The following is a 14651-nucleotide window of genomic DNA, read 5'->3' as shown; positions in this document are numbered from 1 at the left end:
ACTAACCCACCCAGGCACACTGAATTGACACTTTTAACTGAAGGTCTTATAGATAAAACAACTAAAACATTTCAGTAAATCTAAAACAGAGATCTTCTGATTTCTACTCCTTCTTTTACCCCCACTTATAACCAGTTGTCTTCTCAGTCTTCCTTTGGTCAGTATATTTCCCTGAACAATATATAGGCCTGTACACAGGGTATTGAACATTGTAAAATCACCCAGCCAACAGCTCAAACTATGGAGGCATTTTAGGTTCTGACCCACCTCTTCACATTCTAACTCCAATTCATGAACAAGTGTAGTCATTCAATTCCCTTGAATCTGTCTACTTGTCTCCAGGTCTACTCTGAACATCCAAGTCTAAGCTACCATCATTTCTTGTTAACTCTAAGGCAACATACTACTCTTTGTTATCAGTCTTGCTCCTGGAAGAGCTAGTCTGCAGCCAGCAGCAAGGAACTCTGAAGTCAATGCCCCCATACCGCTCAGTGTGCATCAACCCCTTTATACTTGGAAAACCATAAAAAGTTGTCACTGTGACTTGCAGAACGCTGTCTGAAGCATCCCCTCTGCACCTCTCCAAATGTAGTGGATCCTATTTACCTCTCCAAGCTGCTGTGCCCCACATATGATGTACTGGCTGTCCAACAGTTCCAGAAACATGCTTTCCTGTGTTACACCTTGCAAACTATTGTTTCCTGTTGCAGCAATGCTCTTCCGTTGGTTAGTTTTTGTTTCATTTTGTTTCTTTCTTGACAAGTTACAAATATATAACAGACATCCACATACCTCTTTCTGAAAATTAATGACTGTTTAACTTTTGTTATTTTTCCTCAGTTTTTAACATTAAATTATAAAACAATATGAAGTCCCGTTTGTTCTTCTTCCCGCTAAGTTCCATTCCCCTGCCTCCTTATTCGGAACAAGTAATGGGTGCTATTAGTTCCTTCCCTTGCATCCATTTCTTTCTTCTTTCTGGTGCAACTTTAACTTTGTTAAGGCACACATGCACGCACACACGACCAATATCCTCATATGTTTTAGCAAGAGCCAATTGTGGCCGGATGTGGCCAAGGAGATATGAGGTCAGGTTTCCTGGAGGCTGTGCTTCATTTTTCCCCAGGTTATACCAGGGGACACCTGTAGCACTTCTTGAGGGTCCTACCCTCTCTACTCTGCCTCAGAGGTTTGCCTTTAGAGGACAGCCTGCAGCAGGATCTGAGGAATTGGGCTGTCTGAATTTCTGATCCAACGCCAAAGCAGGAAATAAATGGTGTTCTTGTTTGCTCAGTCTTCATATTTGTCATCTGCTTATCTTGCATAGCTCTCTACTAGTAACTAAAAACAGCATCAGCAACACGAACAGAAGGAAGTGACTTCCTAAATGTATCCCCTCTCCTCCCAAAAATGAAAGAAAAGGATTTTTCTTTTTACATCTGATCATTTTTGTTAATATATTATTTTATTACAACATGTTTTAATACATTCCTTATATATTTATTATTTTATTATTATATATTTATTTTGATATACTTTAATATGTTTATCTTATTTTTATTATTATATTTATGTGTGTGTTTCTACTCAGTGCTCTGAGAAACTTCCTTATATAAGGTTAAGTCTCCATTCAGACATAAAGTGTTTAAAATAACAGTGCAGAACTGACCTCTCTGTCTCTTCTCTCTGCCTGTAGGTTGCGGCATGTTTACTCTCCTGTCATCCGCCACAGCTGCTGTCAGTGGCCTCCTGGTGGGTTATGAACTTGGGCTCATCTCTGGGGCCCTTCTTCAGATAAGAACCTTATTAAACCTAACCTGCCATGAGCAGGAAATGGTTGTGAGCTCCCTCCTCATTGGGGCCCTTCTGGCTTCCCTCACTGGAGGGGTCCTGATTGACAGGTCTGGAAGAAAGGCTGCCATCATCTTGTCATCCTGCCTCCTTGGCCTCGGAAGCCTAGTCTTGATCCTGAGTTTATCTTACACAGTTCTCATAATAGGCCGCATTGCTATAGGGGTTTCCATTTCACTCTCTTCGATTGCCACGTGTGTTTACATCGCAGAGATTGCTCCACAACACAGAAGAGGTTTTCTCGTGTCCCTGAATGAGTTGATGATTGTCACTGGCATACTTTTCGCCTACATTTCAAACTACGTGTTTGCCAGTGTTACCCATGGATGGAAATACATGTTTGGCCTTGTTATTCCCTTGGGAGTTTTGCAGGCAATTGCAATGTATTTTCTTCCTCCAAGTCCCCGGTTTCTGGTGATGAAAGGACACGAGGAAGCTGCTAGCAAGGTTCTCAGAAAGTTGAGAGGCGTCTCGGATACAACGGAGGAACTCACTATAATAAAATCTTCCCTGAAAGACGAGTATCAGTATAGATTTAGGGATCTGTTTCGATCAAAGGACAACATGAGGACCCGGATAATGATAGGCTTGACACTGGTATTTTTTGTGCAAGTCACTGGTCAGCCAAACATACTATTCTATGCATCAACTGTTTTGAAGTCTGTTGGTTTCCAAAGCAATGAGGCAGCCAGTCTCGCCTCCACGGGGGTTGGAATCGTCAAGGTCATCAGCACCATTCCTGCCACTGTCCTTGTAGACCACATTGGGAGCAAAACCTTCCTCTGTATCGGTTCCTCGGTGATGGTAGCTTCACTGGTGACCATGGGCATCGTGAATCTCAACATCCCCATGAACTTCACCAGTATCTGTAGAAGCCATAGCCCTATCAACAAGTCCCTGGATGAGTCTGTGTTTTATGGGCCAGGAAATCTGTCAGCCCGTGATGACTCTCTTAGAGAACTCTTTAAGGGGATGACTGCCCACACCAGAAACTCCCTAATGCCCACGAAAAATGATGTGGATAAGAGAGGGGTGACGACCTTTCCAAGTGCTGGACTGAGCCAAGCTGAATACCAGACAGTCACAGACCCTGCGGACGTCCCAGCTTTCTTGAAATGGCTTTCCTTAACCAGCTTGCTTGTTTATGTTGCTGCTTTTTCAATTGGTCTAGGACCAAGTAAGTATTTTATTTTTTTATTCCTTCCTTCTTTGCCCTTATGAATGTTAACAGATTGCTTTTGACCATCAGAGCATCTTACGGCTATGGTACATTTTACATAAAACTACTAGAAGTAAGATGGGGATAATACTGGCCACCTGATGTTTCTGCTAATGTGGAAAGTATGCTTGGCTCATACCTCCTTTGTGAATGTGCAGGGCTGGTATTCAACAGAAAGATTAGTTTTCCATTATCTGTCACATGAGGATAATTTAAGAGCAATTGATTGGAGTAAACCAGACCTCGAAAGATACATATTGCCCAAGAGAATATATTGTTTTGTGAAAGCAGTTTACTGGGATAACATTTTCTTCTGTATCATTCCTGAGTTCTTTATAAATGGAAGAAAAAAATCAATCATTCAGATTTTCTTAAAGGCCCACTCTGGGAGGCATTCAGTAAAGAATGAGGGACAGGAAACAATGAGCTGGGAAGGAGGGTGGATTATTCCTTTAAGGACCATGTGTTTTATCACCAGAGTAACCTCCCTGAGCACTTTACTCATTAAGCAGGAGAATGGGAGTCAAGGTACTCCCATTCAATACAATATAAACAATTTACAGGGAGATAGCTACACAGTTGTCTTATTTTATACAGCCAGTCTACTCCAACGATGAAGCTTAAACACTTCTCTTGCGCAAACTCTCTAGAGTTTTCTAGAACAGGTTGTTGCAGTTCCTTGTCTTGCAGCCTCTTACCCAGTCTAAAACTCTTTAGCGAAGTAAAGTGCATCTCTTACACCTTTCTTTTATTCTCTCAGACTTCTCTCCCCTTCTCCCTTTCTTCCCTCCTCCCTCACACAAAGTCTTGTTGTTGTTTACGAGGATCAAGGACCAAACAAATGTGCTCAAATAAAAGGAAATAGTGGAGCTTGGGAACATGAGAAGACATAGGTTATGCTGAAGGAGAAGGAATCTCATGGACAAATTTTGGTTTCTGGTGTCAGTGTTTCCAGAAAGAAGGTCACTTTAGGGCTTGCTCTGGTGATGTACAGTTAAGTCATTAACTCTTCATTCAGGTGATATGTATCAAGTGGCTAGTTTTTCCCAAGAACAAAGAACTATGCCAGATGTTGGGGAAATAGTAATGAACAGACAGACACTGTCCCTGTCTTTAAGGAGATTACACCTGACGTCACTGCGCTATATTCCCTCTGTCTGCTGCTTTCTGGTCGGAGACTGGTGGGTTTGGCCTGCTTAATCTCAGTTATTGAATAACTGGATTTGCACAGGGCGGATCCGGCCTCTCCTGCAGCTCTGTTTCCTCACCGTGCAGTGGGCTGTGAGATCAGCCTCTGGATATTGACTCTTTCAAATTCTAGAATGAGAGAAGGAATCTTATTGACTCTGCTCTTTGCTATGCAGAGTCATAATTGGTTGTTCACGGACACCTCTAGGCCACATAGTCCAAACTATGCATGACCAGAGCTGGCCCTTCCTCTGGCATTAAGAATAGACGGGTCTGCTTACGAGACCTGTACATGGACGGATAGAGTAAATACTACAATACCATCAGCTTCTGATCTCTCTGACTTGTTTCTGAACCCTGACCCACCTTGTTAGGACTTAACAAAGACAAATATTATTAATGAACAGTTTCCTAGAAACAGGTTTCTACTATATTTCAGGATTTAGTTATCTTGGGTGTGTACCTGGGAGACATTTGTCTTAATCAGTTTGGGTTGCTATAACAAATCACCAAAGACCATGGCTTAGACATCAAAGGTTTATTTCTCACAGTCTAGAGGCTGGCAAGTCCAAAATCAAGGTGCTGGCAGATTTGGTTGTTGGTGAGGGCCCTCCTCCTGGTTTGTAGCTGGCCATCACTTTCTTGGTGTGTCCTCACATGGCAGAGGGATGGAGAGAGAGAGACCTAGCTAGCTTTATTATGTCTCTTCTCACAAGGGCATTAACCCCATCATAGAGCTCTACTTGATGACCTAATGACCTTCTACAGGCCCTACCTCCAAATATCACATGGGGAATCAGGACGACAACATATGAGTTGTAGAGAGGACACAAACATGTAGTCCAGACAAATACTTACGTCGTTACTCTGGTACAGGAAGCTAATGAACTTTGAAAAAGCATCTTATACTTTTATTTTTAGAAACTCTTTAAAGTCTACCAGAAGGGCAAGAAAGAAGTGTTGGTTTGTACCAAGGAACAACTTAACCTTCTTTGTGAACTTTCCTGTATTGATAAGTACAGTCAGTTTTGCTCATATGATAAAAATCAGGTGATAGTGTCCTCATTGATTTCCTTTGCCAGCATCTTTTTTTCTATAGATTTATTATAAAACAAAATATTTTTTACATCAATTTTCTTGATACGATTTTTTGAAATATCAAGAATCAACTAAGAATCTAAGGAAAGCTTAGCAAAAAGAAAAGGATGCTTTCTTTGTTTTAAGTCAGAGACGTTGATCTTAAACTTCAGAACCCACCCATTCATGGTCAGAGTTTTCCCCAGCTCATACTCCCCTTCTCCCTTTAGTTTTTGGGTGACTTTGAAAAAAATGCAGCAAATTCTCAGCACTAATGTATCAATCGATGCATTATTTTATTAGAACAAGAATTCCTCTTTTCAGGAAACTTTAGGTCGATTTTGGGAAAAAATATTGGGGGCTGTTAGTTATGTGCCTTTTAGGATCCTTTAAATAGTATTCTATGCTAATTTTTTAAAATGTGATTTGGGCTTTAGATTTGACTAATATTTATTGACACTTCTTACATCAGATACATAAGAGGAAGGCTTTTCATACTTTGGAGCATTTCATTTTACTTTCACCACAAGCCTGTGAAGAAAGAGTATTCACCAAATTTTATAAATGGTGGCACTCTATCTCAGAGAGGCTAAATAACTTTCTCAAATAGTTGAAAATATCTCCTGTCTTCTGAAATTCAGTGGTATTGCCTCGTCGAGGACACGAATAGACAGTCCAGTGTTGGTCTTGTTAGTAATGTTAATTCCTTTTAGTTCCCTCTGCCATGAAAATACATTAGAAGTAAGAATGAATGGAAATAGTGAATCACTGTCCACTGTGCTTTGGGCCACTCTGCATTTTATGCAAGAAAGAGATAGTCTCTCTTTTCTGAAAATCTGCTCTGTAAGCGAGCATGTCTGTTTATGAGGCTGAGCTATACCGGATAAGAGAGGGAGGATAATGATAAGTTTTGATGTGTCTTCACTTGAAAAACTGAACTTGATTCAGATAATGTTTTATCTGATAATGTGTATTTGGTTAGAATTCAAGCTCAGCCATAACAGAGACCAAAGTAACAGTGGGTGAACTAAGGTAGGAGTTTGTTTATCTCTCATTTAGCACCTGGGTAGTTCTGGGGGCTGTGGAGGCTTCCAGGGTCAAGTGCCAGAAGCCTATCGATGGTGTTTCAAACCTCCCTGTAGCCAGTGCTTTACTGTTGGTTCTCTATCATGATGACTACTTAGAAATACTAAGATGCATTTTAAAATTTCATCACCCTTTATGATGGCTAATGGGCCCTTGGGAATAATGGAAAGGCAAGAAGTACAGTCAATGAAAGGGAGGCTGGGTGTAGAAGGGCCTGGATAATAAGGCACTGTGAGCAATTCCATCAGGGAAGCAGAACCACTGTGAGGGATGCGGGCAAGGAATTTCCTACTAGGGTTGCGCCTCACACTGGGGAAGATGAGAAGGGAAGACAAAGGGGACGGTGAGAGGAAAAGGAGAAGGTTGTTTCTCAGGGTCACAAAGGGAAACTGGTGAAGAAGCCTGTGGAAGCCTGGGGAAGCCTGTTGCCTCTGCCTCAGGCTGTGGCCTGAGGTCTCTGCAGGTCAGCAGGGTACAGGGAAGAAAAGCTGGACTCAAAGCCAGGACAAATTGGAATCTGTGAGAAGCAACTGGAGCCCGTATCTGTCTCTCACCGGATCAACTCTGAGGACACTGGTCACCTTCAGAAAAACAGGTGTCCTTCTCCACAGAATCCTGACTGTGTGCCTGGTCTAGTAGTAGGAAAGGCTAGAGGAGGGGACCCATTCACTGGCTGCTTCCCCAGACCAGCGAGGAGAGGCAGCATGTCACAGCAATGTGATAAGCTGCCGTGATTTCTAGGACCCAGCACGGGGCTGATGTGTCACTTTGGCCTTCCAAGTTTCTTGCAAATATATTTTCCTACCAGCCCTCACCAAAAACTACACAGAGGAGGGAACTCTGGGAAATGTAGTTCCAGCTCTGCTAAATGGACACAGTATAGAACCGCCCAAGTAAGAAATTCTGGACTCAGAAAGAATAGCTGTAAATATGGAAGAAAAATATTCCAGAAGGTCAACGGCCCTGAATTCTCTCTTCAAATGCTGTGATAGGTATTTATTTCTTTTAATTAAAACATTAATTGTTAAAATGGATGACTCGCTTCCATTCCATCTCTTTCTGAAAAGAGATGAGGTCATTAAATTAATGTCTCTTGGCTTTTGTTTCTCTAGCTATAAAACAAAAAAACACTCATTTGCTAATGCACTGTAAAAGCCTCCACATTTATTTTCTCAGGGGCGTTCATGATCTCCCTTGAGCTGATGACTCTCACTTATCTCTCCAATTCTATGGTGTCATATGGCTTCTAGTTCCTTTTCTCCTAATGAGTACTGGATTTTTCTACTTGTATGCTTTACTATCAGCCCAAGGTGATAATTCCATAATGTTGAATTATTTTCTGCCTTATGCCAGGGAAATGTCCCTTGCTGTCATTCAGTCTGGTGTCCTGGGCCTTTTCTCAATCCAGTCAATGACCAAATGTTCTTGCATTTCCCCTCACAAATGGCTCCTATGTGTATCTTTTCCTTCATTTCTGCCATCCTAGTCTACTCCATATAAGCTCATGCCTAGATTCCTGGAAGACCCTTCTTGTAATTCTCTAAACACTGCAGGTCCTTCCCATGTTCACCCATCCGCCATGGGAGAGCACCTTTGTTACCATGTTCCTCATGTCAGCACGGCTCTCGAATCTTCCATGGCCGCCTATTTTCTACCAAATCAGAGAAGTCAAATAACTTTCAAGATGAAACTAAGATGAGAAATGATCTAGCCCAACATATTCCTTTTGTAGAAAAGGAAGAAGTCCAAGAAAAAGAGGTGACACAGATTTAGGACTAGAACCCCAGGCATCTGGACCCCCATTGCATCCTCTTTCTACAACTATCTGACCCATCTCTGAGGGAAAGAAGGTGTGATTTTCAAGGCCCATCATCATCTTACTCAGCTCTGTCTGCATGCCTGCACATCTCTGGGGGCACCATTTACCTTGTAGTCATTGGCTTTGTGCTCTGGGGCTACCATTCGTACAGAAATACATGTAGACGCCTCCTCATGCCAGGAACTGCAAAGTGAGGGATGCTCCCTGCCCATGTGCAGTGCTCTCTGTGCTGCTTTATCTCCACTGCTCCACACCCCAGTCAAGGTCAAGGGACACAGGCCCTGGTGGCCCTTCTCATTCCCTTCTACTCTACCCAAATCCTTCCTATCTTTAAGATTTAGTAGAAGTCTTAATCTCCTTTATGAATTCACCCCGTTTCTTAGAGATCTTTATTTGTATGAACTAGGAAGTATTTCTAGTGTAACGTAGTTCAAGTCTGGGAGACCAAGAGCCTGAATTTAGAATCAGAAAAGCCGGGTTCTTCCAATTCCAGCCTTCCTGCCTACTGGCTGTGTGATCTTTAAGTTAGCTATCGTCTCTGAAGCTGTTTCACATCTATGAATTGTGCATAATAATGCTTGTTCCATCTCATGGGGTGTAGTGAGTGTCCTATGAGCTGATGCACGGGTGTGTTGGGGTTGCTGTTGCATATGGTGGGAGTAGAAGTCACAACCGGTGTGATAACACGACTTAGTCCTTCATGATGAAATGTATTTCTTCTGTATGTTTGTTTTGGCTTATTAAACAAATATTAGAATAAGCTCTTTAATGGAAGAAATGACATCTCATATGTTCTTCCTTCTCTGCCTCTAAGTGAGCATTGTGAAAGTCTGTTTGGAAACCACGAAGGAATACATTACTCTTTCTAAAAGGGAGGTTGGGGAAGAAGGGGTTTAAAAACGAGATGCGAAAATAAGAAAGATCTCGAAGTGTGTTTTTACGTGGGTCAAGCTGTCCAGGGCAGGCCAAGTGCCACATCAGCTGAAAATTAGAAGTTTCTGCACACACTACTGTCCCTGCCAGTCACTGTCATGAGGCCTTTGGCAGAGCAATCCATCACTTGGCCATAGTTCCAAAAATCTCTTTCTACTTTTGCTCCAAAGATAAAATGTTGGGAAGTCAGGAGTGCTCAGAAATAGGGCTTTTCTTCGTTAAATTGTGAGGAGTTCTTTGGGAATTTCAGACTCAGAGTATCTAAATGTAGCTCTGGGTTTGTCTTGGATACCTCTGCTTTTTCCTGCTGTATGGACAGTTCTTTTTTGCAAATGAGATGGAGAATCTCATGGTTGAAGGAGGCTTGGGTATGGGAAAAAGAAATGACCCTTCATCTCATGGTTTCTCCAACTTATAACTGCAGTTCCAAGGACTGAGCTGGATTACATGTAAGTAACAAGGTATGGGTTCAATTTTTTAGAAAAGGGAAAGCATAAACTTTGAAGCAGAGCACCTCCCAGAGTCGAATCTCAGCAATGCCACTTACCAGCTGTGCAACCTTAGGGAAGTTAGTTAACTTCTCTGTGCCTTATCTTGTATCACTTATAAATGTGGTTACAATTCACAGTTATCTCATAGTATTGTGAGGAGTAAGTCAGCTCATAACAAAGTCCTTAAAGACTGGCCCTAAAAAGTGCCATATAAGCACTTGTTGAGTAAAATAAACAGGACTAAAGAGCTGGGTATTTACATGGGAGACGGGGAGGCATGAGTCGGAGACAGAATCCCAAATCTTCCCCTCTAAAGAGAAAAATCAGTTATTTCACACCCATAGTTTGGGGCTGTTGATTCTTCTAGAGTATTTATAAGGGATCTAGTAATTGTCCTTGTTTTTCTTGCCAAGAGTCAGTCGTTTATGTCCGTATTTATGCAGTTTTTCTATTGTAAAAGAAAACATATCCTGGGAATTCCGATCCAGTCACCAAAATTGTATTCTCGAAGATTGGTATAAACTGCACAAACTAGAGTTTAAAGAAGGTTTTTATTAGAAGCAAGGTTTTCATACCAGATCTTGGATGCATTATAAAACTTATAAACCTGAAGTGATTATTGCCCAGGTATTTCATTTACAGCGTATATTGCTTGTAACAGACGCAAATCCTTTGCATAAACAGTAGTATAAAGGGAGAAGTACTTGCTTTTATAAAGTAAAATTGAAAGCAAGACTAAGACCATTTTTATTAAACCTTCTTAAATACAGGTTGGCTTAGAACAACATTCCTTCATCGTATTATATCACAACATAGTTTCTCCAGCCAAAAAAAGTGTTTCTACTTTTAGGTTAAAGCATATGTCCTACATCATTTTACTTTCTGGTCCTCTGGTTCCCTAACTGTAAAATAATAAGGTTGTTTTAGAATCTAAATCCAGGAGGAGCCATGAATTCGACTGGTACCAAGTAATCTCACATTATTTTATTTTATGCATTTAAAATGTTATTCAAAGGAATCCATAGTCTTTGCCAGCTTGCGAAAGGGCTCATGACCTGAAGAAGTTAAGAGCCTCTGCCCTCCATTTGTCAGTCACTAATACAAAAACTCCTCCATCGAGTGAAATCAAGATATAGACTCCATTGTTTTTATTAGAGACCTTCCTTTATTTGACTTTCCATACTTCCTTTTTCACTTTAAAATATGTCCAATATCTTAACCTTACCTTCCACTGTGTTTCTGGGGGGCTCCTGATCATCAGTTAGCTCCTTTTACTAGCTGAATATTCATCCATGATTGTTCAAACTTCAGGGTAGAACCAAAGATTCCTGACATTGTGGGTACATGGAACTACACGAAGATTTCTCTTCTACTCATGCTTCAAAAGTAAGACACAGAAGAGCCCAAACCCAAGGCATGCAATTATTTTCTCATGAGTTCATCTGAGGTGATATTTGTAGAGAAACCCAGCCCTCCTTAAGTTAACCACTGTGACATAGAAAAAGTGTGTGGTTATTCTTTTCACAATAATTAGGGCTTTTCAAAATCCAAACATTCTTATGTTCATAAATTAATTAACCAACCTCCTCTTCCATCTCATGACTGGAATCTCTTCATGAAAGCAGATGAAAGGAATTTGTCCAACGTCACATGTCAAGTTCAGTAATGAGACCATGACGGTTATCTTTTAACTACCTTTGTATTCACTCATTCAAGCAGAACCTCACCCTGGAGGCTGAGAGACAGGTACCACCAAATCACCTCCCTGAGTTCTTCTACCAAACAGACAGGAGTTCCAGCAAGAAAGCAATGTGGGGGGGGACCAACAGGAGAGGGAGGAAGTGGTGGGGATTCGTTCATTCACTCAGGTATGCAGCGTGTGTGTATTGCTGGCCCCAGTGTTCAGTGTGGCGATTCAGGAATGGGTGGGCGATTCGGGGACGGGTGAGTGGGGTCCACAACTTGCCCTCATGGAGCCAGTGGTGGGAACAGGCAAGAAGCAAGAACATGAATACCTGTATAATACAGTGTCAGGAGGGGCGAAGTGTTCAAATCTAGGTGGAGGTAAGAGTGGTAAAGAAACAATGGAAGGATAAATGAAGGGGCACCTGTGGAGGAAGTCGAATGGTCACAGAAGGCCTTTCTAGGGTGGTGACATTGGGCCATGACTTGTATAGAGAAAGCAAAGTGAAGATCTTGGAGCAGGGGGTTTTAAGCAAGGGTGATGGCAGGTCAGGTGGCATTGAGGGGACACAAGCTTGAAAGTTTAGAGGCACAGTAAGAAAGCCTGTTGAGGCTGTGACACAGAATGCTTGAATTCTGATCAGGCTTTGGCATCTGGCTGCCTGGCCTTGAGTTCCAGCTCCAGTGTGTAGAACTTTGGGCAAGTGAGTGCCTCTTTCGAGTTTTCAGTTTCCTTACTAGAAAATGGGGCAATCCTGTCCGCTTCACAGAATAATTGTGGGGACAATTGAGGCAATCTGTATAAAACATTCCTAGTTCATTGCCTCATGTGTGGTATGGACTCTGTTCAGTTAGTTATTAGTGCTAATAAATGTCAAACTTTAGTCTACACATGACATGAATAGTTCTGATAATGCCAACCCTGACCTCAGCAAGCATTTTGCTTAAGCCGTGTCAGGACACGCAGGAAGTGCTCCATGACCCCAAGTTGAATTATGATGCTGTAGTCTTCCTCACCTCCTTCCCATACACTATTCCAGTTGGGTCAAGACTAAAAAGAATAGATTTGTACTTTGAATTATAGGCTAATTCTGGATTACTTACACTCAGGAGATCTTCCTAGAAAATCAGACAGATTTTTCAGAAAGCCCTGAGGCGTTGGGGAAGGATGAAAGGTGTCATATAGCCTGAGAAACACTCTAATGTCCACCCTTCTTAGTTGGTGCAACTGGTTTAGTTGTCCTGTGTGTCCTATGTGCACACAAACTCTGCCTTTTATTATTATTATTATTATAAACAGAGATCTCAAGTAGGCAGAGAGGCAGGAAAAGGAGAGAGAGGAGGAAACAGGCTCCCTGCTGAGCAGAGAGCCTGACTCGGGGCTCGATCCCAGGACCTTAGGATCATGACCTGAGCTGAAGGCAGAGGCTTTAACCCACTGAGCCACCCAGGTGCCCCCAAACTCTGCCTTTTTTTACTGCTGTTTCCTCCAGCCCAACCTAGAGCCTGGCCCACAACAGAGGCTCAATGGATATGTGTTGGATGGGTCAAAAAAGTGTTTCGGGGACTCTCTCAGCTTCTTGACTAGTGGTTGATATATCTTGATCCCCTGGTATATATCTGAGTCAGTATATAGGGAATTAGAGATAAATGTATGGTGTGGAGAACTCCGTGTACATTAACCAAAAGTTGTAGCTGAATAAAGTTACTCAATTAAGGACACAAGGCTATCTCTAGTATTTGATGACCTAAAGTTTGTGTTTTTTAAATTTCCTAAAATTAAAGTCATTTTAAAAAGTTTATAGTGTTAAACAAGATCCATTTCCAGATTTCTATTTTATTTCTCCAAATACAAAACCCAGCCCTTCCCTTGAACACAAAGATTGAGATTAGCAATATCATGGGTTAATTTTTCATACCTTGGTTTAGTAATTAGATGTATTTGAACCTGACTCTTTACAAAAGAAGACTTGAGACCATTTCTTCACAGTTTTCCTAAGAGAAATATGTGAAAATCTGAACCTGACATTTGGGGTTTGCTTATTTAATTAATATGAGAGTTTTAGAAATATTTCAGTGGATTATCTCAGGCTTACCAAGCCCATCAAATCCCTCAGATGTAAATGGGCACTCTGTAGTTAATAATGATAATAAAGGATCTTTGCAGGAAAATCATACCATAGCCACAAGTAATCAAACTCTCAAGAACTGCAAACTGGCTAATATTTTAGCTCACTTGCAAGCTAACAAGTTATCCTGTCATAGTTTTATGGATTTTGGAAAACAACAGAAGAGTTCTTGATCAGAGACAGAGAAAATTTATTACCCCCCAGAAGAGCAATGGCCAAAATATCAGCATTGCCCTGTCTTCTTAAGCCCCAGTACCAATAGGGCAACATGAAGGGAACCAGATGACATCTGCACATACACTGGGTCACTTTTGAGAAGAGGAGCCCCAAGTCTAGGGAACCCAAATGTTTTATAATAGACACTAAGCCACCCTGATGTCCTCTGTGGAAGAAGATACTAATTTACTGGTTAGTAAACAAGCCTTTGTTCCAGAGGAGACACTATTTCTGTCTTCCAAGGCAGTTTGTTCTACAAACATCGTTAGAAAAAGAGCCCAGAAAAAAACAGTCCCTGTTTTTGTTCCTAAGACATGCAGAACTGCAGGAGAGCCATGGAGAATTGTCTCACAAGTCAAGCATCCTAAAAAGGCCACTCTTCCTATTTTAAATAAAAATCTAGCATTTTTTTCAAGGCTCAAAAACTGTAGAATCTAACTTTTTGTTTGGTTTAGATTTATGGAGTTTAGCCAGCTTTTTGGAGGATGGGTATCAGTAGGAATCAGAAGACTCATCTGCCATAACATTTAAATTTAGATTTTATACCCAAATAATTCTAGCTCTTCAAAAAGAAATTGTTTGTGTGATGGTAGCACAGCTAAAGATTTTGACAATTCCCAGGGATATGAAACAGCAGGTTCTAATTTAGAGGTTTACTTAGCTGCTTTACTCCAAGATATGCTGGGTTTACAAGGGAGAAGCTTACAGACCAGAAGTACACCCAATGTTTCAAAAATGATTTTGATATTCTCCATATTTTTTTCCTAGAATCTAGGTCTTTAATTTTCAGAATCATCACAGTTGAAGTTAGTTTTTGTGATCATCTTTTTTACCCCCCTGCCATTCCTATGGGATAATTACATTCCTTTAGAGAAAAGGCATACTACATAAATTATTATGCTTTATTTTATTATTTTAATTTTTTTAAAAAGATTTTATTTATTTATTTGACAGAGAGA

General features: G+C 41.1%; 1 protein-coding gene across 3 annotated transcripts in view; it reads left to right on the top strand.

The window, feature by feature from the left end:
* SLC2A12 (solute carrier family 2 member 12) overlaps positions 1 to 14651 on the top strand; it is a 55540-nt gene that overhangs the window by 17116 nt on the left and 23773 nt on the right. For all 3 annotated transcript variants that reach the window (XM_059400752.1, XM_059400751.1, XM_059400753.1), the window contains exon 2: positions 1697 to 3028. In XM_059400752.1, the coding sequence (XP_059256735.1) occupies positions 1697 to 3028 (1332 nt within the window). The remainder of the gene's footprint in view (positions 1 to 1696; positions 3029 to 14651) is intronic.

Source organism: Mustela nigripes, chromosome 5 (genome assembly GCF_022355385.1).
Source record: "Mustela nigripes isolate SB6536 chromosome 5, MUSNIG.SB6536, whole genome shotgun sequence".
In the NCBI taxonomy this organism is placed as follows: Eukaryota; Metazoa; Chordata; class Mammalia; order Carnivora; family Mustelidae; genus Mustela; species Mustela nigripes.
The sequence above is the reverse complement of the archived record's forward strand: the minus strand, read 5'-3'. Positions and strand labels throughout refer to the sequence as shown.